Raw genomic sequence first — 25,174 nt, 5'->3', positions numbered from 1 at the left:
TGAAAGGTTCTTGTAATGTTTTCCAATCTGTTCTCAAACTCGCAATCCTCCTGCCTCCACCTCCCAAGTATCAGGATTACAGTGCTCTTTTAAAAATAAAGAACTAGCCAAATGTAGTGCACAAGCTGTAATCACACAACTCAGAAATGGAAGCAAGAGGGTCACAAGTTCAAAACTAAGCTGAGACACGAAGAGAGAGGGAGGGAAGGGTGGAGCAGAGAGGAAGCAGGAAAACATTCTCCATAGCTGGCTGGGATAACCACCCTGCAGTGCTCGCCCCGCTTGCTTCTCTTTACCTGCTCATTCTCAAACATCACTCTACGAGAGGAAAAGGGAGACGGGGCTGGCCGCCTCAGGTCGCACACATCTTTCAGGGAATGAGCCCCTCCTTCATCTTCCTCCTGGTAGTGACCATCATTTTCTTCCTCTTCCTCAGCTGCTATTCTCTCCAAAATGGAATGCATGGCTGGTGGATTTATTTTCAGTACCATTCTGATCGCAAAGATAATTTGATAAATCAAGATATAAGTATAAATGGCAACACATTTACTTTGGGCAAGTTTACACAGTGAACACTGATTAAATGTTAATTTGATAAAGGCCATCCCTACTGTAACCCACTTAGAGACAGGTAGACCTCATGGCATATGCAGTAAGGAAGGCCATTAGCAGTAGATTCTTGCCAACTCAAAGTTTGACTTTTTAAGAATTCCATTCCACCCTTACATGTGCTTACCGTGGCCAGTCAAAGTCATCTGAGGATGCTGTGTCTCCATCGACTCCACCAGACACATGGAAAAACTTGACAGATGGCCCTCCCTTCTCCTCCTGGAATGACCCTATGGAACCAAGATGGCGTTACTGCAATGTGCTTCTCAGATGCTGAAGATCACATCATTCATAGCTCTGCACTCACTCATTGGTCCCTACTTTAATGTGGCCTGTGTTAGGCATGATGTGTGTATGACTATGCCAGTTTTTATTCAAATAAAATACTTACTACTACTATTTCATGTGTAAGACACACAACTACAGAAAACATGTCCAGTCACTACCAAGTACTGGTAATGATTTCCTTGTGTGTATTTGAGGAATCAGGTAACTTCTTTCTCGACATCGTATTCCTTTGCAGCAAGAGCATACACTTTTTTTGACTAAGCTGTCAGGCAGCAAGCCTGGGGCACTACCTTCTACCGGCTTTTGGGCACATGAGACCATGCTCAGCTTGTTATACAGGTATTGGTATCTGAACTTGAGTCTTCAGGTATTACAGCAAGTTCGCTTAACCACTGAGCTATCTCTCTAGCCCCAGTTATTTCTTCACAGAAGAAAAGCTTAAAAATACATACAGCTCAGAGGTAGAGCAACTGTCCAGTGTGTAAGACCCCGAATTCAGTCTCCAGTGTGGCAGAAAAGATCAAAGAAAAGCTGGTGCGGCTAACTTAGCACTTTGGTGTGTACTTAGTCTATGCGTGCTAACTACCACACTGGCTTCTCCCTGTCCTTCATAGCCTTCCTCTAAAACAGAAAGCTGCAGCCGACAGCAATAGGGACAGCAGAATGCATGTCAACATCCACTTCTGAATGTCACTGACAAATGTCCATTTAAATATCAACAAAAACCTGTCAAACTCAGAGATCAGAACAGACCAGGGAAACTCTGGCTGCCAAGAGGTGTGAGGGGAGCTGGTGACAGAGGAAGAAGCGAAAGGGGCAGAGTTTTCATACACTCTGCTCACTAACCTGCAGGGACAAGAATGGAACATATTTGTGTCATATTTTACCACGATGTCCCCAAAAGGAAGTTACTGTGGTGACCAAGGACTCAGGTGTCAGGTTTGCCCTTACCACTGTGAGCTAGGGAGATCCAAAGGAAAGGTCAGTATGTGTGTGACCTGCATGTACAGGACCGGCAGAGTGGCGCTCAGGCTGCCCAGCCCCTACTGCACACGGTGGTAAGTGGTACACAATGATAGAAAAAGCTAGTACACTCATTCCTACAGCAGAGAAGAGTCACCAAAGCAAGCCAATCATTGTGCGTTGCTTTTTTTTTTTTTTTTTTAAACTCTCCACATAATTCTGGGAGGAGACTATTGCTCTATTCTCTAACCGTGCTCCCAATTTTGCCATTTTAGGTGCTGTGAGGAGCAGTGTTGTACATGTGGTCTGCTCTGTGAACACACTGAACAGGTATGCTCAGTCTTACCAGATAGCTCTCGAAAAGTCAGTTCCAGTTTAGTCTGTTCTGGGGTGGATCCTCCCACAAACTCTGTCTTAGACTCCAGATCTGTGAATTCTAAATGAAGGGTCTCCTTCTGAAGTGACTTCTTAAACCAGGGTCCTCTTTCCTGGTCTGATCGAAGATCAGGAATAGGGAAGCGAACAGACAGATGCAGAGCTGGGGTGGCGACCTGGACTGACACGCGGCGGTTTGCAGGACTGTGCACGTCATCTAGGAACACTTCCGTGAAAGCCTTGTGCTGAAACAGGACGACAAGGCATGCTCACGATTTCAGTATGCACCATCGCTGCTCCCCACGTGCCACAGCACCCACAACAAACCATAGTTTACCATCAACTACAGAATAGGTACCAACTCGCCTGTTAACAAATCCAGTAAGGTTAAATGTAAAATAGCTTATGCCTATCTGGACTTGGCACCTGTCAATAATATAACTGATAACCTATGGCTTAGGCAGGAAATAGGTGGGACATGCAGGAGGCAGAAAGAATTCTGGGAGAGTGGCAGGTGAGGAAGATTCACCCGGGAAGATATGACAAGACGGACACATGGTCCCTGAGCACAGATAACCAGCCAGGAGGCAGAATGTAGATTAGAATATATGGTTACTTTAAATTATAATCTAGTTAGAGAAGAATGTAGCTATACAGCCAGGATATTAGTAAATATATTTTGAGTCTGAGTCTTATTTCTGGGAGTATGATACTGGAAGGAAGAAGCAGACATAACATCTACAGTTAAAAATCACTACTATATGAAATGGTCAAAAGTATCCATTCAAACAAAAGTTGATTTCTAATTTTCTATAAAATGTCCTCCCCCTCACAAAGCTCCGTGTCATGGCAGCCCTGCATGGGCTACACTGTGGGGTCCTCTCGCACAGCACTGTGCCATGCTCCCGTTGACTCCCCCACAGCCCTCCCTCTTCCAGCAGGTTCCCTTGCTTCTCTGAAGTTAGAAACCAGGAGCTTTCATAAATCTATTCTATCTCTTCCCTGTTTGGCTTTCTAACATAAACTCCACTCCCAAATCTCAAATCAAAACTAAGAAAATCCAGGGGGTGATATGGTCATCCCAACACACCCGAGGTTAACAGTAAATATAGAGACTGGTCTACAACTTAAAAGAACCACCAACAGGAAGCAATGAAAAATAAGGAATGCTGCTTCAGCACCAGGAATGAAGGGCAAAAGTGCTTCAGCCCGAGCAACCGTGACCGCGGGCACGTGCTGCTGTACTGACCTCTGCCCACTAAAGCTATCTGTCAGCCTGGGTCCTACAGGCTAACACCACTGAGCCCCCAGTGTACTGTTCCAAGTCCACATCGTACACCAGACCCCAGCATGAATGATGCAGTGAGATGCAATCTCACCCCACACTCTCCAAAACACTCCTGTGCTACCTGGGCTTTCCTTCTTACCTCGTTCATGTTTGTGAAATGAAAATGAAACTTTGTGAGTGTGTTGTAGCATTTTCCAAATCCAAAGAAACAAATCCAACCCCACTGTGCCGCAAGTTGTCAGGTCCTTGTCTAACCATTCTTCTGCATATCGACTTTTCTGCCTAGATTCTGTCTAACAGCAATCTAAGGGAAGCCAGAGTGCCACATGCCTGGAATTTTCCTGCTGGGAAGGCTGATGCAGGAGGAAAACATGTTGCTGGCCAGCCTGAGCCAATCACGGGCTCCTACCTCCACAGACATTCTCCTGCTCACTTAGCCCTTCCTGACAGTGCTCTTCATACAGCTGAACCACACATCACACTGGTAGAAATGCAGCAAGGCGTCTTTCAGTGGAATTATCAAACTGACCTAGCTGCTATCAGTGAATAGCAGGACAGCATAGGAGGAAAAGGCGAAAGCTCAAGATCACCACAGGCAGTGGTATGCACGCCTTTAATCCCAGCACTTCGGAGGCAGAGACAGGCAGGTCTCTCAGTTTGAGGTCAGCCTGGTCTACAGAGTAAGTTCCAGGACAGCCAGGGATACAGAGAAACCCTGTCTTGAGAAATAAAAAATAAATAAATAAAGCTCAAAATCATCCTTGACCATATATGAAGTTCTAGGTTAGAACTGCATGAGAAATTTAGAAGTCATTTCTAAGCTAGGTGTGGTAGTGCACGCCTTTAATCCTAGTACTTGGAAGCAGAGGAAGAAGATCTCTATGAGTTTGAAGCCAGCCTGGTCTACTGTCTCAAAAAAATAAAAATAAGAAAAACAATTTTTAAATAAAAATAATTTTAGAATATCTAACTTTTACTATAATGAATAATATTGCTCTAGTATAGCCTATTTAATGTATTAAGACTTTTTTTCATAAATTTCCCCAATAAGCATATTTGCTGAGTCCAGCATGTCCTTTGTAGGGACAGAATGGCATGGTTCCTGCCCCTGTGACAGGGCCAGCCAGCATGCGTCACCAGGAATATCAAATGTTGACAGCTGCTATGGGCTTATGACTTATGTATATCATAATGTACATATTTTCACGTTCCTCCCAGTCAATGACTCCATGAGGATCAGAAACGGTGTGAGTCTAGGAAGTAAAGGTGTAGCTCATGTCTCAGCACAATGGTAAACACTGGGATCTTCAGGACAGCCGTAAAGGCCACGGAAAAGAACTCTAAAAACATGTTTGAAAATACAGAATTTCTTAACTATGCAAAAATATAAGGATGCAGCATGAATTGTATGAGGGGCTCCACAGATCTAAAGGGACAGAGGCAGCTGCACTGAGCCAGCTTGTCAGAAAGATGCTAAGACAGGAGATAAAAGATTTAGGGAGTGGCAATCTAATCTTGGGCAGGACCCCAAGGCTAACGTTGTGGGGTGCTGTGGGACGGTCACCAGGGAACCTGTAATACATAACTAAACTGATACGTAAATTTAAAACTGACCTTTCCGTCTACACAAGATGAGCTGGCAAAAGGCGGATAGCAGTTCCTTCTTAGACTCTTTCCCTAGTAAGAGCTCAACTCTGAAGAGTAAGTGACCACAGCTCTTCAAGAACTTTTCCCAACAGGGTTTCTGAGCTCTTTTAGAATTTTTTTCTAATAAGATCCCAAGAATTACTTAGAGAGCAAGCATAGCCCTTTTAGAATTTTTTCTGGCTTTCTGATTTTTATCGGAAAACCCAAGAATTACTTTCAGAATTTTTCTAACAAGATTTCTAACTTGGTTAGAAAATCCAAGAGGTTTTTTGTTTTTTTTGTTTGTTTGTTTGTTTGTTTGTTTTTTCCAGCAGCTTTTCTGACTTTGGTCAGAAAACCCATGAGCTATCCAGGGGGCTTTTGGTAATTTTTACTAGCAGAGCGAGCTGTCTCAACCAGAGAGAGCTGTCTTCAAACAGAAAGCTTAATGTCTCAACCAGAGTTTTTTAGAATAGAAAAAAAAAAAAAAAAAAAAAAAAAAAAAAAAAAAAAAAAAGCTGCCTAGAGCAGAGCAGAACACAGAAGAGAACAATCTGAACAATTACTCGAGCAGACTACAGAGCCAAGAACTATCTACAGAGAGCTGGCTAGGGAGCCATCTCAAGCAGAATACAGGCCACCAGCTTGGCCCCAAGATTTGATTTGAGTAGTTTGTCATCATCTCTCACCTCCTCCCCCACACCGGCTCCCAGACACTCCTCTCAGAACCCCTCTCCAAGCTGAGGCTGGTCCTTGGTACATATTAATTATGCTTAAGGTACAGCTTTCAGCATACTCACCAAACTAATGTGCTTATTATATGAAGCATACATGTGCGAGGCCATCATCTCCACTGTAGTGAGTTTCTGTGGTTGAAGCAAGGAATTTAGCCTATCCACAATACTGATATCCAGCTCACAACACACCGGGTTTAATTTAATTTGTAATTCTGCCTTTTGAGGAACTGAACTAAGTCTTGCTTGATTACCCTTTAAAAAAAAAAGCACAATATAATTATTAACAAAATGGTAAAACTAGGTTTAAAAATGTGACAAAAATAAAGGCCAAACAACAATCTGCAGTGGTGCCCACACAGAGTCTCTCACCTGGGGTCCTCTAGTCTCAGAGTGTTTATAGTGAAGCTGCAGACACATGGGAAGGTGGGCATCAGTCCCTTCCTTGGAATGGAACGTTAGAAGCTTAAAGACAAGGATGGAGATGAGCTTCAGTTAGGACGTAAACTGAAATGAGCCATGCAGCCCACAGGAGCTCTCCCAGTGGGTGACAGGCTCTCTATAGGGGCAACAGCCAACCCCCGCTCAAGCAGCCCACTGCTGTGAGAGACTCAGTACCTCCCCTGCAGAGTGCAGACGAGGGCTCACACATTCAGTACCTAAGAAATCACTCTGAAAACAAAATAGAGTAACAGCCCATACCTGCCAGCCCCCTCAGATAATTCTCCTTTCATTTAAAATGTTTACAAACTTTACAGAATAACCTTAAATGACATAGTTTAAAATTTGTTTCAATAATCCCAAAAATAAAAACAACACTAACACACTTCATAACACTGGTACACTTTAAAGAAAGGATTGTTCACTCCATTCCTTTAAAAAGCAAAGCAATTCTAGCACTCCAAAGAGGGTCCAGCCTTTACCTCTGTGTAGTGAGGAGGGACAGAATGACAATCCGTCGGAAACAGACACTCCAAAAACTCCATTTGCCCAATGGACATGTCAGTGCTAAAATGTCGGGAAGCTGACCTTTGTCTCTGCTCATAGGACACTTTGATGCCGGTACCTATAAATCTATCACAAAAGAAGCATTTAAGGGTCTCCACATGCTTCTAAAATTAAACAATATAACATAAGCATGCAAATGTTAGTAGTATACAATATTAAATATTACTATATGATATAATATTATTATATAAAGATACAATAATATACACTTTATCTGACAAGTCCAAGCTGTCAGTGATCGTTAGCATCCACTTCCCACTTTCTAACGTCTCTCCCAGGGCACGCCTCCTAGGATGCATGTATTGCCCAAGAGTACCCTACTTTTCTCCCTGCTCCAAGCTTACAGTGAAGTGAATAAATCTCTCAGATCTGGCCAGACACTGCGGCACACGCATGCCTTTAATGCTGGCACTTGAGAGGCAGAGGCAGATTGATCTCTACAAGTTTGAGGTCAGTCTAGTACAGACTAAGTTCCAGGCCAGCCAAGGTTACAAGATAAGACCCTGGCTTAAAACAAAATAACTTCTTTTTAAAAAAAATTCAGAGCCGGGCGGTGGTGGCGCACACCTTTAATCCCAGCACTTGGGAGGCAGAGGCAGGCATGGATTTCTGAGTTTGAGGCCAGCCTGGTCTACCGAGTGAGTTCCAGGATAGCCAAGGCTATACAGAGAAACCCTGTCTCGAAAAAACAAAAACAAACAAACAAAAAAAATCAGAACTGTAAAATGTATGAAATGGTTTCTTAAAACAATCTAAAAAGTGAAAACATCCTTCAAGCTGGGAATGCTGTGAACACCTGAAATCCCAGTAGCCTGGAAGTCCATGTGTTTCTGACAGTTGAGATTGTCTCAAAAACCAAGGAACAAAAATCATGCAGTATTTTCAAAACTTCAGTTGATGGGTACACAGTTTTTATGTCATATTTTCTACCAGAAGCTGTTTCAAATTCTAATAAAACTGAGGGAAAATGTTTCTATAATTTTATTAGAAGTACTATGGTCTTAACCTATAGAGTGTCTTTTGATGGGAGTCAAAAATTACTTCATGTTAATTTTGACACTCAAGAAAACATAGCTACAAAACCCTCAAGCTAGGGCTAAGGGTTCAGCCCAGCTGCAGAGTACCAGCCTTGCATATGAAGCCCTGGTTCAACCCCCAGCACTACCTAAAAGCAAGCATGTGGTTCACATCTATCACCTCAGGAGGTGGGAGTAAGAGGTCTGGAGCCCAGGGTTGGCTTAGGCTGACTCAAAATTTGAGGCCAAACTAGACTGTATCCTGTCACCAAAACCAAATTGTATTTGTCTAGACATTATACAAAATATCACTCATTTTACTCATTTTATAGATTCCATACATATTAAAATACACAGTATTGGGGCTAGAGAGATAGCTCAGTGATTAAAAGTAAGCATAGGCTATTCCAAAAGATCCAGGTTCAAACTCCAGTACCAACATGGTACTGAAGGCAGTTCACAACTGTCTGTATACAAACAGCCATAGAAATAAAAATAAATAAGGGTTTTACACACACACACACACACACAGCGCATTTGCATGCTGACCCTATATTCGCTGGTTCAATCAGCTCATCTATTAGGTCTCAAGTCAGGAAGGCTCATGGCTCTAAGAATCAGCAGAAAATGAAGCAAGCACACTCAACCCAGGCTTGGTAACCCCACACCTCATGGCCTAGCGCTGATCCTTTTCCAAGCTCTCCCTCATCAATCTCAGCCTCACCACCACTGTTACCTCTGTCACTGCCAGTGCCAAAAAGAACCATTTCCATAATTTCAACAGCCATGGCAAGGATGAGAGCAAACTGTGGTCACACAAACTACTAGGCAAGGACAGGGGGAGCTACAAACTACCCAGCTCTGCAGCTGCACTGCTCTCACTGCACGTGAAGGAAATCCTACACATCATCTCTGTAGTACTGTAGTGACTGTTAGTTATTAAAAACCAATGCAGAAAGGTAAACATGCAAAAGTGCATATTTGGTTCTTTATGAAGTATCTTTAGTAATCATGAGAGTTCACCTAAGGTGATCGTGTGAACAAGCTTCTGCAAAGACTGCTCGGAAAGACTTAAAATCACCCGTCGAAAATATTGCTGGGTCCATCTTTTCTACACAAGAGAAGAAATCAATGGCCATGCGTGTCAATGGATTGGCGTTCAGAGATGTTTCCGCTGGAGACAAAGGATCGATGTGAAGCACAGAGACTGAGAATATGCCGACAGCCAACCTGCAGATAAACTCAGGTCTGGATTCATCCACTGAAACAGACCTAGAGGGGAGAGCTGAAATACATGAAATATATGAGTCAGAAGGACAAGATGTTATCGTAACTTTAAGGAGAGTAAGCCCAGAGCAGTCAGAGTAACAGTAACATCTTAAATAGACTGCTACCCTGCTGCATCTGGCATGCAGGATTCTTGTACCTGAAGTACGAGAGTCCATCTCAGTAAGTAGAAATGTGTGGACACATCTTTTGTACTATAAAACTGTGTGAGGAAAAAAAAATCAAGATTAACCAAAATCTGCACACCAAATTCTCCTTTAAGCTTAATTAAATTAGTTCAGTTAAATTTTGAAGAATAAGGTTCAGGAGTGCAGAACAGTGGTAAAGCAACTGCCCAGCATGCTCAAAGTACTAAATTCAATCCCCAATTCTGGGAAAGGAAATGCGAATCAAAATTGAAACTTTCTTTTAAACACTATAAAAACAATGAAAAAACAACTCAGCAAGCTGGTGTATAATTTAATGATGGAGCACTGGCTGGGAACTGTCAAGTTTCTTTGTTCAGTACAGACACTTGCGCTTGTAGTGCATACACACATAAACACACAGAGATACACAAATACACCTATAAACACACACAAGCACAGATGTGCATTAAACATACCCACACATTCACACACAAAATATACATAAACATGTATGTAAACACACACACACACAATATGCTTACACATATAAACACGTGTATACACACGCATACATACTATGCACACACACAAAAATATATACACCATACACATACAGGCACACATGAACGCACACATATCACACAAACACACAGGCATACATACACACATGCATGTGTACACATATACACACAACACAAATCAGATAGTAAACTGAAAGTTTTAAAATGCAATGATGTGAAACATATTGTATATTTCCCCATAATATCTATGTATTTAAATATATTTAAAAATATAATGAGAAGCAGGCACAGTGGTGCACATCTAGTGACCTAGAACTCAAGAAGTGGAGGAAGAAAGGTCCAGAGTTCAAGGAGACCCAAGCTAACCAACCTGAGCAACATGAGACCCTATCTCAAAAACAAAAAAGGAATATAATGAATAAGTAACTATTTTAAAATATTTTTCAATGAGTTGTCCAATTATTCTTTCCTTCCTAAACTTTGTGATTCTCCTAGCCTAAAAGAAAACTTACAAAAGAGACACACATAAAATGTGACAGTACAGAGTGAAGGCTTGCCATGTGCAAGGCCCTGGGTACAATCCCCAGGAGCACAGGAAAAACAGTAGATGAATGATTGATAAATAGATGATAGGGACAGATATATAATACATATAGGCAGGTGGGTAGGCAGACAGATAAGCAGACAGATCGATGTTTGTTCTGAAGGAAGAGAGGAAAATGGTAAAATACATTATCTTAGGGATACTCCACTCCTTTAAAGTTCCAAAGCCTCCAGGAAACTAACCAGCTTTGTGTAAGGATGCCGGGTGGGCCGCGTCAGACTGGAATGCCGGCCCTCTTACTGGCTGTTCTTTGTGGTCGGCAAACTCTCCCCAAGTTGGCTGAAGCTACAAAAGATTGGTTTTTAAATACATGAATAAAGCCTAGGATCTTAGGAGCAGCTTTTTAAGATCAGAAGAAATGAAGTAATACTTTACCACAGTAGCACTTAGTGGCGATCCTGCAGGTGTATTAGTGTATGTACTAGTCAGCGACAGCTCCAGGTCCATGTGTGGTGGGTCCCCAAGGGGCGGAAGAGAGGACAGACTGTGAGACATGTCCATGTCAGCCATGGAGAAGAAAACTTCTTCTTCTGGAGAGAACATACTTTGTCATTGATGACACACTCCCCCAATGTGCTCTTTCAGGTAGTTCAGTCACACTTACAGAACCCTCCTTCCAACTATCGGAGATACAGAAGTACGGCTTTGCTGCAGGAGCGTGCCTATGCATGGCGCTTAGCAGCACAGGAAACACACAACTGCACACAATCAGCAAAAGATCCGGCCTCCCCGCGTGTTTTCCAGGTTTATATGACACGAAGCCATACAACAAATTTTTAGTTGTCTTATAGCAATTGAGAAGTTAAAATTCAGATTTTCAAATGGCATCAGCTCACACGGGGCTCTGGGTTTCACCTCCAGCACCAAATTGTAAGTAATAAAACTGTGTAACTGTACTGCAGTCTCTGGTTTCTCATGGATATAGCTACTTTCCAAATGAGAATGAGGGACCAGAGACATTTGGGACTCCACTGGCAGTTCAGTGCCTTCTCTCTAGTGACTATCTGACCCTCACAAAAATCAAGCCCATTATGTCTACAAGTTCTCTGAGTAGGCTTTAATTTTTTATTTGGTTCAACAGTTTACATTTCAACAGATTCTTATTATTTACAGTGTTCATACAGTCTGAAATCCCTGTCATGTCAAACAGGCTGAGTGCCAGTTAGACCAACAGGAAGGAAAGGTCAGCAACGCTTGCTCCTTAAGGGTGTCTGCTGCACACACTCAGGTGAACACACACTGATGACAGGTGTGCCCAAACTATTTATGTGTCGATCTACATTTTACACACTGACGCCCTTAGCAAGAACACCACTGCTCTCAAGACCACCTATACAGTTGAAAGCAGTAGCATGGTGCCCACTGCTGTGCAGGTGGGCCAACAGAACAGAACCAGTGTCGTCCCTGCAGGTCTTCTGTTCTCCACTGCAAGCAATTTTTCAAAGAAGCCAAATCAAGTCTAAGTCACATAAGGGAAAATGTAGGTCTAGTGTTGACTGCCTGAGCTGCTTACCACGGCTAGAAGGTGTACGTGCCGTTTCTGTCTCATAGAAGCTCTTCTCTGAAGACACACCCATAGAGAGGGAATCTTTCCTCAGATAATACCGGTTTAATTCCATCTGAATCCGGTACTCATCTTCCTGCTGCATGGGTCGATTTTTTCTGTCTTTACTAGCTAGCCCTATTTTGCTAGAATTTTCTACAAGTATATAAAAGGAAAGCAAAATTAAATTTGTAGTTAGTTACTTAAACATTTTTTTCCCAAGTCCCACTTATCCAATACCAATGGCAACTTGACCACACTAGCAGAAAAACCACTGTTCTATCAATCAGAAATCTAAGCAACAGTTTTAAGCAAGTAGCCAAGAATCTAAACTCTTACCCCTAGAAAAATATGAGTTATCTAAAAATAATGTGTGTGCAACTCACCATGTACAAAAATTACATGTTTTTTTCAGTTATATGAAATATATGAAATATCAAATACAATGTTCCCCAACCAAAGATACAGGTCAAAACATTTTTAAAATGAATCTGACACAAATAATCTAAATGCAAATTCAAACCCATTAATACAAAAGATCTAATCCAATAAAGTAATCAGGATATCTACTTACAATACACCTTTAATGTCATATATCCCAAAATAATACATGTTCACCTCTATTCTATATTTTCCCTTAAGAGTTTTAAGAATTCCAGGATATGACCCCAGCAGAGTCACACTTGCCTGGTCCAGCAATAGCTGCTAGCATATCCAGAAGGAGGTGCACCTGCCTCGGTGACAGGAATAGATGAAAGGAGTCTATCTGTCCATCAACATCCAACTGAAAAACATAACAACAGTTGAGAATAAAAATCACAAGCTCATCTTCAGGAACTGGGGAGAAGTTAAGGCACTAAGATAAGTATTGCCCTTAATCTTGGGTAGCTTCATCTAACACATTCATACAATCTCAATAAAAGGACATAAAGACCTTTAACTATTGCTGCAGGAGGGAAAATCCTGAGAAATTCCATGTGAGTAAGTCCAGCATCATACCATCTGTCTATCTCCACGTCTTCTGGAGACCAGAGAACACAGCAAGAATACAGCATTCATCACCATCCAGAACAACCAACTCCTCAGACCCAATTTAGTCAGAGTCTATAAGCCCAGCTCAGTCATGTGGAGACTGCACAGCATGCCTTGAGAATGCTTATCGGGCTGCAGCCTGCCTTCTGCACATAGGCTGGAAGGCACAGCTGAAAGTCAGACAGAAAAAGTGCTAATGGGCCCTTCTTATTCCCTGCACACACTTTTCCCTTATGTCTGTCTCATTGTGTCTAGTGAGCACCGAGCCATCACCCAGCCCCTACTCTCAAGTTATTACTGTTTCTGTATTACAAACAAGGAAACAGTTCCACAAAGCAAAGACCACACCACTCCTCAGCCAGATCTGAACTAAATGCACAATGCAAAAGCCTACTCCTTCCACAGCATGGCTGTCCATGGCACCCCTCATGTTTGCTGACAGCCAGCCCACATCCTTAAGTAAGGCTGGGCACAGTGAGAAAATGTGTTACTGGACAACTTTGTTCCTTGGATTAAATCACACTCTGCTTTGTATTAAAATGGAAATCAGTGTTTAATTTCTAATTACCATAGAAATATTTCATTATTGGTACATTCTGAATTTGGAATTCAAAGAACAAAGTACCCACTGCTTTCATTTGAAAATATAAAACACTGAAAATCATAACTAAGCATTTTTCGATTCTGTAATGTGGTAACAAATTTCTCTAAACTCAACCAAGGCAGTCCTTGCTTTTCTACCAATACTTTGCCCAAACATTCACTGAAACTATGTAAGATGCAACAGATCCCAGGAGCGACTTGCTCAGAAACGAGAGCATGAGATGCACTCTTGAATGACATCTGAACACACAGCTCAGAGACTCAGGTTTAAGGCAACACTGAAGAGACTGAGGTTTTAATCTGGAGTGCTTCCCCATTACGACCAGTCTGAGTTACCATTTCCAAGCTCTATACTGCCCAGTGCTGATCTCCAGAAACTAATGTTTCCATATAATAGTCATTTATTTACATTAAACACAATATACATAAATACTCAAGTAACTATGTAAAAACATTAATGTACAGACAAGAATAATAGTGTCTCCAAATACTCAAGACTGGCTGGAACTGGAACACAATGTCACCACACGAAAGTGCTAGTGTTCCTCTATCCCTTAATGTGCAGAACTCTAAAAGCAACACAGAGAATAATTACACAAATCTAAAGGCATGTACAAAACTTTATATCTGAATAAAAATCAAAGATTACAAATGTAACAAACTGTATCTAGCCAAAACACAACCACAAAAGCTTCTTTAAGAAATGGCACCAAAAAAAAAAAACAAACAAACAAACAAACAAACAAAAAAAACCCAACCAACAAAAGAAAGAAAGAAAGAAAGAGAGAGAGAGAGAGAGAGGGAGGGAGGGAGGGAGGGAGGGAGGGAGGGAGGGAGAAAGAAGTGGCAAGTGCACTCCCCAAAGACATACATGAGCTGGTTTCCCAAGGATGTTGCCACACACAGCAGGGCAGTCCCTGCAGCACTGACGCTACCCACAATATCTGCTCCATTAACAACCTCCTAAGAAGCAGCAAGGACTTCTTAAGAGAGAGGGCAATTCATGAAAAGGCAGGAAAATGCAGGCCAGAGCACTGACAGTGAAGCTAGAAGCTCGCCTGCTGTGGGACAGCCCACAGCAATCAACTATCACACATTATAGAGACTAAAGTTTGTTAGAAGAAACAAACCAATACTGACCTTGGCTCCTGGAAGCACTTCATTCTGTTTTAAAGTGAGACTCAACTCCAGCCTGCCCAGTAGCCTTCCAATCTGCACTGGATCTGAGGGCGCTATCTCTGGTAAAGTTCTAGTCAGTTGTGGGTGTGGCTCATAAACAATTTTGGGGTTCCAGCTAGGTGACAGCTTTGGCTCAGTTTCCTATAAGAAGGTAATAAAAGTAAAGTAACTATTTAAAATATTTTTAAATAGTCAGGGTGTGAGGTATAAAGTAACTATTTAAAATATTTTAGCATAAATAAGTCAGGGTGTGAGGTATAAATATCATCTTGAGAATAAAGTATTTAGCCCAGTGGAGGTGACACGCACCTTTAGTCTCGGCAGAGGCAGATAATCTCTGTGAGTTCAAGACCAGTCTGGTCTACAGAGCAGAGTTCCAGGGAAACCAAAGCTACACAAAGGAATGTCTTAAAAACCCAAAAACAAAATCAAAAGAGAGAGAGAGAGTGACGTATTTGGCAAAACTACATCATTACACTGGACACAGCCTTGTAACTAAAATGAAGCAGCACTGTGTTAGCACGGCACCCAGAAATAAAACCAAATCATGGAAAGACTTTATGAAAACAGAACAGAGCTAGCAAGATGGCCAGTGGGTAAACACTTGCCCACACCTGCGGCCTCAGTCAAGTCCTACAGTGCACATAACCAAGGGAAAACTGTCTCCACACACATGCCCCCCAAATACAGTACACACAAGCCCATGTGTATGTACATGTATATAATATTTGTTCAAATAATACACAATGTGTAAGTAAGAAAGGCAAACCAATGTGGAAGTAACACCTGTCTGTAATCCCAGCATTCAGGAGGTTGAGACTGGAAATCACCAGTCTGAGGGCAACCTGAGCCACAGCCACACAGTGACAAAGAAAGAGACTGTATCTCAATACACACACACACACACACCCCAAAGACCTGACTTGTGAAACAAAATGCAAATTATAGAATTACCAACTTATAAATGAATTCTGTGCTTGGCAAAGAATTAAGACCTCTTAATAAGAGGAAGCACTTAAGGTCTGGTTCTTGGGATAGTGCTCACGGGTATGAAGTGTCTGAATGCTGTGACATTACGAGAAGCAGCTTAAGGAAGGAAGGGGCAGGAAGCCAGCCGTTCACAATGCACCAGTCAGAAAGCAGGCTACCACAAACATTTGTACTCAGCTCTCTTTTTCCTTTTTCTGTGGCCTGAGAGCAGCCCATCAAATGATGTCACCCACATTTAGGGAGGCCTGCCCATCTAATCATGCACATAGAGACTCCTCACAGGCATGCCCAGAGCCTTGTTTCCACACTGACTCCAAACCCATCAAGACACTAGAATTAGCTCCCTTCGATGTTAACATCTCACTCTACCTACAGATACAGAGGAAGCATTTCTGTATTAACTAATAAGCAGCAGGCTGGCAGGGCAGGCAGAGCTGGCCTCTGATATATTAGCTCAATGTCTGCATTAACCAGATTTGCTGAAATCATCATCATCATCATCATCATCATCATCATCATCATCATCATCATCATCATCAGTGGATGTTGTATTCAGAAAAATTTCCCAGTCCCCAGCTCCTTTATTCCTGGACAGATTCATTCACTAGCAGTCCAGACTGCCCTCAAACCTGAAAGCCTACTGTCTCAACCTCTCAAATGCTGGGATTAAAGTATGCACTCCCACTGAAGTGGGTTAGCCTAGTGCTACTGTATTCTAATGCTAATGTGGGGCCCCTTGAGACGGGTTAACCCAAAGGTGAGGCACTGAGTGACCCTGCACCCAGTTAATTTGATTGGTAAATAAAGGTGCCAACAGCCAATAGCTGGGCAGAAGAGACATAGGTGGGGTTGAGGTTTTGAAGGCTTTCAGGGGAGGGAGAGAAGGTTAAGGACCACAAGGAAGAAGAATGTGCAGGAGGAGGAAGGACAAGCCACCATTAGTGAGCTGAGCTAAAAAAAAAAAAAAAAAAAATAGGGCCCTGAGGGCTGCCCAGTTGCAGTTAAGAGCAGCCCAGATAGAACACAGAAAGTAGTAAGTAATAACTTGAGTTTATTGATAGGAAAGGAGAATCGAACAGCATGGAGGCCAGGCAGCTGCCCAGCTACTGTGCTGCTTAAGGCATACTGTAACTATAAAGGCTGTGTGTGCGTTCGTGTGTGTGTGTGTGTGTGTGTGTGTGTGTGTGTGTGTGTGTGTTTTATCAACTCAATAACCAAAGGCGGGATTAGAAACCCTGGGCCAGCTGTGCAGTGGTGGCGCACGCCTTTAATCCCAGCACTTGGGAGGCAGAGGCAGGCAGATTTCTGAGTTCGAGGCCAGCCTGATCTACAGAGTGAGTTCCAGAACAGCCAGGGCTACACAGAGAAACCCTGTCTCGAAAAACCAAAAAGAAAAAAGAAAAAAAGAAACCCAAGATTATTAATAATGTCTATTGACATCCACACCTAGCTGACAGCCTTTATTTAAAACTTCTAAAAATCATGACTCTGTTTTGAGTTGTTTTATAGGGTTTTGGTTTGGTTTTTTTAAGACAAGGTCTCGGGCTGGAGATATGGCTCATCGGTTAAGAGCACTAACTACTCTTCCAGAGGTCCTGAGTTCAATTCCCAGCAACCATATGGTGGCTCACAACCATCTGTAATGGGATTTGATGCCCTCTTCTGGTGTGTCTGAAGACAGCTACAGTATACTCACATACATAAAATAAGTAAATCTTAAAAAAAAAAAAAAAAAAAAAGACAGGGTCTCATGTACATACAGTTTAGGGTGGCCTTGAACTCCCTGTCTGAGGGAATCCCTGGCTTTGAATCTCTGGTCTCCTGACTCTGCCTCCCAAGTGCTAGTGATGGGACCTAGGGCTTCGTGCATGCCAGGCCAGCCCTCTGCCAAGTGAGTACCACCACCAACACCCCGTGTGGAGGATTATGCTTCATTTTTCTTACCACTGGTGCAGTTGAACACACGGGGGAAGATTTTGCTGAAGCAGAAAATTCATCCCAGAAGAGAGACACTCCAGAGAGCTGCAGCAATTTATGAGCAAAGGCTGTGGGCTGATGCACATTGATACCTGAGGACTCGTCAGCAGTTTCGTCACAGTACACAGTTCTGAAAGGTACAACAAGAGGGCACTTGTACAGACTCCTGGGGACCTACTTGCAATAACTGTTTGAAGAAGGGGACGCTTCTAAGTTAAAGGGAAATTTCATGGCTAGTGCCCCTAAGACTATGCATATAATAACAGTGCTTGCAGCCCAGCACCAGAGAGGCTGAGGCAGGATGAGCAGGAGTCCAAGAGCTGCCTGACCTATATAAAATTCTGTCTCAAAAGAAGCTTATTTTATCAAGCATGGTGTCACACTCCTTTCATCCCAGCACTTGAAGGCAGAGGTAGGCAGCTAGATATCTTCAAGTTCCAGACCAGCCTGGTCTACAAAGTGAGTTCCAGGACAGCCAGGGATTTTACACAGGAAACCTTGAAAAAAGAAACAAACAAACAAACAAACAACAACAAAGAAGTTTGTTTGTTTTTGAGACAGCTATTAGGCTTGAACTCGGGAGATCACTCAACCTCTGACTCTCAAGTGCTCGAACTAAAGGCATGTACCACCACCAGGAATTAGCTTTAATTGAGAAGAAAAGGGATTAGTGAGAATGGAAACAGAGAATAACCGTGTGTTAAAATACAGTATGTGGCTATATGAAAAATAATTCACTCTTATAATTAACACTTTAAAGTTTATAACATATGTCGGTATCACTGCACTAAATATTTAAATAAGTAACATTTTCACAAAGGGAGAGACCTAAAATCTAAGACAAACAACTTTATGGGGCTCTTAAATTTCAGGGGAAAAAATTATAACTTTCTAAGGTTAGCCCAAGGGGAATAATACCATCTCCCTCACAAAACTGAGTCCTGCTATGTAGCCCAGGCTATCTCTAACCCCCAACACCTTCTTATCCCAGTACCAGGATTATTACAAGCATAGCCTCATGAAACTCTCTTGGTAAGTGAGACCCCATTTGTCTCCATGTCAGAACAAAGAATGACTTTGTCTTGAATTCTTGTTAGCAATCTCTAGTTTGATGAGATAACATGGTTCTAATTGGATGTAAATGTTTTATTATACCATCTAAGGTAATGCACCCTAATTCCAAAGAGCTGTAACAACAGCTATTTTACTCATAAGTGCATCTTTGTTAAAGAGTGAAACCACACACACACAAAAATCTATTCAAACCTTGATAAAAGCCTCAAATACAATGCATCTTCAGTATTAAATATGCATTTTTTTTCATTTATGTGTATAGGTATGTATGTCTGTGTGAGTGTATGTCACATATGTGCAGGTGCCCCCCCAAGGATAGAAGAGAATACTGAATCTGGAGTTACAGGCCATTGTGGAATGGTTGACATGAGTGCTGGGATCTGAACTCAGGTCCTCTGGAAGAGCAGGAAATGCTCTCAGCCACTGAGCCATGTCTCCAGTGCCCCTCAATGTAAATTTATGTGAGGAGGACATCTAACATGGCCACAGTTGGACAGTTACTACTTCAAATCAACACTGTCAGAGCTCCTATAAGAGGCAACATGTTTGACTTAAGTAAATCATCATCGGATATTTAACCTTAAAATAATCCTCACAAAATTCTCAAAAGAAACAGCAACATCATCCATTTTCACTAAAGCAGTACCTAAGCCAAGTACCTCAAAGTCAAGTCTTTCACGTTACTGAGACACACCTAACTACTGTGCACATGTGGAAAGCACAGACTCTGTAAAAGAGCATCAACATGGCAGCACTCAAGTTAACTAAGAAAACTTAGGCAAGCTCCACATGGCCCTGGATATAACTACACCCTTGCTGGGGCTTACAGTTTCCATATGGGCTGAGAGGATACCTCAGGGGCTGGAGATGGCTCAGTAGTTAAGAACACTGACCACTCTTCCAAAGGTCCTGAGTTCAATTCCCAGCATCCACATGGTGGCTCACAACCATCTGTAATGGGGTCTGATGTACTCTTCTGGTGTGTCTGAAGACAGCAACAGTGTACTCATATAAATAAAAATAAATAAATCTTTTAAAAACAAACAATCAAACAACAAAGGAGAAAAATTAATAAAAGATGGCTAACTTCTTAACCCTACTACTTGAGAGAGAGAGAGAGAGAGAGAGAGAGAGAGAGAGAGAGAGAGAGAGAGAGAAGATACCTCAGAGAGCATGCTGTACTCTGAAATTATGCAATACATTAATTTAGCATCGCCTCAGCCTCCAGCGTCCTCAAGTGTAATGTCAGAGTGAGGTCATGAGTTTTCAGACATAAAATCATCTTACCTGTCTACTCGAATTTCAAGTGCAGCTCCAGTTTTGGAATTTTCTGGCACATGTTCAATTCTTAAAACAGTATCTATAAAAGTGACTTTCACTCTTCTTAGTACTAGAGCAAACAAGCAAGTGTCAATGGAAAACCATGTATACACCAGGTAAGACCCCACTCCAGCCCGCCCCAGCCCCCCCTCCCCTTCACTGCTGGGTGCCATCACACTAGGCAAGTGCTGACCACTACAACTTCACCACCCACTCTCAGGAAAGGAATCACTGCTAGTCTGATAGCAAAATAAAAAGCACAGATTAGTTTCCTTTTAAGCACCCAGAGCCTGTACTGTGGAAAACACACTGTGGCCATAAGCACATTCCCAAGTTCCATCACAACAGACACGTGGGACAAGGCTGATCTCTACCTGGTCCTCCTCAGGCATAACAAGCTAAACAAGGAAAGCCTGGGAACCAAAGCAACAATGAACTGAATGGAATGTTTAAAATAGCCTGGTTCTCAAGCGAAAAAAAAGTAATTTGTTTTAAAACTATTTATTTTTATTTCGTGTGCACTGGTGTTTTCCTGCATGTATGTTTGTGTGATGGTGTCAGAGCCTCTGAAACTGGAGTTCCAGGCAGTTGTGATCTGCCATGTGGGTGCTGGAAGAGTGGCCAATGTTCTTGACCACCGTGCCATCTCTCCAGGCCCAGAGAACAGTAATTCTTTTAAAACTCCCTACAACAGAATGGGTCTTAGGCCCCAAAGCCCCACATAAATCCTGGGTCGTGGAGACACTCATAGTGCAAACCTGTTTCGATGGTTTCTGCAAACTTTTCCAGTCCTTCAAAAGGCTGGGATGCTTCTCCTTGCTCATCTGTCAGCTTCTGGCTAAGACATTCCTTTGCCAACTGCATACTGCTGGTCATGAAGCTTGACCAATACATAGGCTCAGACCCAGTGGCTGCAGAGAGTACAAATAAATCTAAATAATTTCTCAAAGTTCTTTTTTCTTAAAATATTATATTTATGGTAGATTTTCAACATTCTGATGATACCTGTAAGAATATTCTAGAAATTACACAGGACATTAAGTATCACACATTATTCTTATTTCAGATTTTATTTTTATCAAATTTTAATTTTTATTCACTCAACAAAAACCTAATAGGTATATTTACTGACCTATACCACGCTCAGCACCACAGAGCAAGAGCTGACAACCATCCCGTGTGAAGGGTCAGGCAGTGGATATTTACTTGGCTTTGTGAGCTATGTGTGGTCACACTTGCCCAGCTCTTTCTCAGAGTGCTCAAGCAGCTATAGACAGGAACCTGAGCTGCATGGCTATGTTTCAGTAAGATCTGACTAACGAAAGCAGGTGGCCGACTAACATGGCCTGCAAGCTGAGGCTTGCGAAGCAACTATAAAGATGGGAAAATCAATTATAAGTATGCACTTAAGACAGTTTATCTGCATTAGGAGAGGTAAGAGATGGCTGACAAGAATGAGTACAAGAAACACTGTGAAGACTGAAGAAAGCTTACTCCTCCATCTACAGGAGGAGAGAGTCCTGCAGAAGGAGTAGCTACAAAATCAGTGTAAACACCGGTGAAATCAAAGTGTCCTCGGAGGGACTGGACAGGAGAACCCTTCCCAGACCTTGCCTGCTGAGGAAATTCATACCTCCTAACATTGCTCAAAACGAACTGACACATTACTGCCTGTGCTGCCTTCCAAAATGGAACTTAAAAGCCTTTTTAATGGGCTAATTTAAAGGGGGAAATACGTCAAGACTCAACTTTCCAAAGGGAGATGTGTTTGCCCACCATGGTTGAAAGACAGAATCAGAGCCAGGACTGGTGGCACAGACCTTTAATCCCAGATCTAAGCAGGCAGAGGCAGGAGGACCTATGTGAGTACAAGGCCAGCCTGGTTACATAGTGAGTTCCAGGACAGCCAGGGGATCCTGACTCAGAATAATAGTAGTAAACGTAATCGTAATCATCATCATCATCATCATCAAACAGAAGATCAAATCATCTTGTTATTGTTTGGAGGTGTTTTGCTTTGTTTGAGAAAGGATCTTACTATGGACTCAGGGTGGCTTCAAATTTGCAATCCTTCTGCCTCAGCCTCTCGAGAGCAGGGATCAGAAACCTGTGTTAGCACACCTGGCTAGATACAATGTGCTTATAAATTAAATCATCAGGAAGCTGGGATGATAGTTCCATCCATAAAGTTCTTGCTTTTAAAGCATGAGGACCTGAATTCAAGCCCAAATCTGGTCATACAAGAGTCTAATGTAGTGATCCTAGCACCAAGGGACAGCGGCAAGCAGATCCCCGGGACCCTCTGGCCAGCCTGAGTCCAGACTATATCAACCCTGTCTCAAAAACATAAGGTAAACAGAGTATTAGGAACAATACCAGAGGATGTTCTCTGGCTTCTATGTTTATGAACACACACACGCACACGCACGCACACACGTAGCAGACGTTTCCAGGTGTGGTAGAAAACTGCCACAATTCCAACACTCAAGAGGATGATAAGGCAGGGAGATCATGGTCTCAAGGGCAGCCTGAGCTACAGAGTGAGTTCTAGTTCAGCCTGGGCTGCACCGTGAGACTGCCTCAAAATACATACATCAATAAAATAAATCACTATAGTTCTATGAAGCATCAAATTTTTGTTTTTCAAGTACTCTGGATTATAACTTATGCACATGTCCACAGCAATTATCTAGAGTGATCATTCCTACCCATCTCTCGGTGCTCCCTCCACGGTTGACAGCGCATCACCTTAGCCAAGCCCCGCTTACACAACTGTTACTGACACGGATGCTGTTGAGTTACAAATGTAGTGCTACAATCACTACAGTCATTATTCTTCAGCACCACAGTTGTTTCAGATTTTACCAACCCAAGGCCTTGGAGGCTGGAGAGTTAAGAACCTACACTAAGCTCCATTCCCAGCAGCTACATCAGGCAGCTCACAACTGCTTCTAACTCTAGTTCCAGAGGGATCTGATGCTTCTGCCCTCTACAGAGGTCATGTGTACACATACCCAAGGCCCTCCCTACATGCACATAAATGAAAATAACAAAAATTCCTATTTTGATTTAAAAAAAAAATCTAATTCTATGCCCTTTCAACATTTCTCCATGAATCTGTGTGTGACTAGTCTTTCTCATTTGGGAACACAATATTTTGAATCTTTAAAAGAGAAGTCACTTCAGATAACTAGAAATAAATACATTATACATTAGTGCTCTGGAGAATGACTAAGGAGGAAACCGTCCTATAGGTATACTCACATACAGCCTATGGTGCTAAATTCTCATAGTCTAGCAACTGAAAAGTCTCACAGATCCAGTTCAAAGTCACCAATCCCGTGCTCTCTTGCTTACAGCTGGGTTGCCAGTGCCTGGAAACACCTACCTACTCGAGGTCGAGGCCGGAAGACCATCTCCAGTCCTCTCACTTCCAGTGCACAGTTGTCCTGCAGCAAGGAGCCCCATGGGACTGACAGGGAAATGGACTGAATAAATCCTTCCGTGACTTCTAACGGTGCGTCTGCTGACTCCAGGATTTCATTGAGGCACTAGAGAGAGAAAACCAAGTTCATTTTGAAATCAGAGAAATAGAAACACAGAATGCCAACTTTTTCTATGAAGATGCCCACAGAGGTGCTGAGCACTGAAAATGTAGGACAATGCTGGGCTGGAGAAAAAGGCTCAGTGGCTAAAGGCACTGACTGCCATTCCACAGGACCCTGGGTTTGATTCCTAGTGCCAATGTGACAACTTACAACCATCTGTAACCCTCTTCTGACCTCCAGGACCAGGCATGTGGGTGCACGGGCATACATGCAGGTGAGATACCTGTGCTCATGGCTTTCTTTGTGTTATTAACAACAGCTGAGCTATGCAGCTTCATGGAATGAACAACTACTGGATTCCTGGACTTTCCATTAGTAGACAGCCATTGATGGACTAAGTGGACCACAGCCTGGAACCACTCTGGTAAATCCCTTTCTACACACATATAGAGTCATTCTACCAGTTCTTGACTTCTAGAGAACCCTGACTAATACAAAAAGCTTTCCTCAGGTCTGTCTGAACCCTAAAGACTTTCCAGGGATTAAGAAGCAACAACAATATTTTTGTTTTGTTTTCCAAGATAGGGTTTCTCTGTGTAGCCTTGGCTGTCCTGGAACTAGCTCTGTAGACCAGGCTTGCCTTGAACTCAAAGTTCCACTTGCCTCTGACTCCTGAGTGCTGGGGATTAAAGCTGTGTGCCACCACAACCAGCAGCAAGAATGGTTTTCTTATTAAATTTTTAAATGAGTAAGTTTACATTTATTTATTATTATTATTTCTTGGGGAGGTGATATGCTTAAAGTGTTTGTGCTATGTTCCCACTGCTCTACACACAGATGCATGTGCCCATTGTGAGTGTGTGTAGTGCAGAGGTCAATGTCAGGTGTGCCCACCGTCCTCAGTCACTTTCCACAGTGCGACAAGGTTTCTCACTAGATATAGACCTCAGTGATTGTGCTGGACTACCTGGCCTGGCAGCTCTAGGAACACACTTGTCTGCAGCTCCACGGGGCTGTCATGGTACCCAGCTTCCTACGAGGTGCTCGATATCCAACCTCAGGCCCTCATGCACTCAGGGCAAGCTCTTGACCAACTGAGCTATCTTCCCAGACCTCAACTTTCTTAAATTCTCATCTCATCTAGCCCCTAGAATTGCACTGCTTTTTCACATTCTAACTTCCCATGATTTCTGTGACATGTTGCTCACATAACTGTCAACTGCCTTTGCTTCTCCACCCTTTACACTGCAGCCGTTCTGAGCAGCTCTGTTCCTTAGTCACTACTCACACTCCAGCCTCGAATCCCACTGTTCTGCAGTCTGACTGTGGATAGCACCCTGGAAGCTCAGGACAATCCAACATTCTCACTCAGCCTCAGCCCTCTACTTCTCTCCTTCCCTTCTACTGGGCTGATGAAAAGGAACAGCAAGGTTCAGGAGGTGAAGCCTGACAATCTGAGTT

At 42.6% G+C, this 25,174-nt stretch overlaps 1 protein-coding gene across 2 annotated transcripts in view; it reads right to left on the bottom strand.

The window, feature by feature from the left end:
- Positions 1–25,174, bottom strand: part of Atg2b (autophagy related 2B) — a 66,668-nt gene that overhangs the window by 33,929 nt on the left and 7,565 nt on the right. The window contains exons 2-17 of one of the 2 annotated variants that reach the window (XM_076921258.1): positions 23,554–23,716; positions 20,924–21,076; positions 20,133–20,235; positions 17,739–17,901; positions 14,766–14,945; positions 12,678–12,774; positions 11,961–12,146; positions 10,823–10,977; positions 10,630–10,732; positions 8,931–9,192; positions 6,807–6,957; positions 6,256–6,348; positions 5,950–6,138; positions 2,207–2,480; positions 737–839; positions 297–492 (exon numbers count right to left, since the gene is read on the bottom strand). In XM_076921258.1, coding sequence (XP_076777373.1) covers positions 297–492; positions 737–839; positions 2,207–2,480; positions 5,950–6,138; positions 6,256–6,348; positions 6,807–6,957; positions 8,931–9,192; positions 10,630–10,732; positions 10,823–10,977; positions 11,961–12,146; positions 12,678–12,774; positions 14,766–14,945; positions 17,739–17,901; positions 20,133–20,235; positions 20,924–21,076; positions 23,554–23,716 — 2,571 coding nt within the window. The remainder of the gene's footprint in view (positions 1–296; positions 493–736; positions 840–2,206; positions 2,481–5,949; positions 6,139–6,255; positions 6,349–6,806; positions 6,958–8,930; positions 9,193–10,629; positions 10,733–10,822; positions 10,978–11,960; positions 12,147–12,677; positions 12,775–14,765; positions 14,946–17,738; positions 17,902–20,132; positions 20,236–20,923; positions 21,077–23,553; positions 23,717–25,174) is intronic. The other variant, XM_076921259.1, reaches the window with a different exon arrangement.

This window comes from Arvicanthis niloticus, chromosome 23 (assembly GCF_011762505.2).
Source record: "Arvicanthis niloticus isolate mArvNil1 chromosome 23, mArvNil1.pat.X, whole genome shotgun sequence".
NCBI lineage: Eukaryota > Metazoa > Chordata > Mammalia > Rodentia > Muridae > Arvicanthis > Arvicanthis niloticus.
The sequence above is the reverse complement of the archived record's forward strand: the minus strand, read 5'-3'. Positions and strand labels throughout refer to the sequence as shown.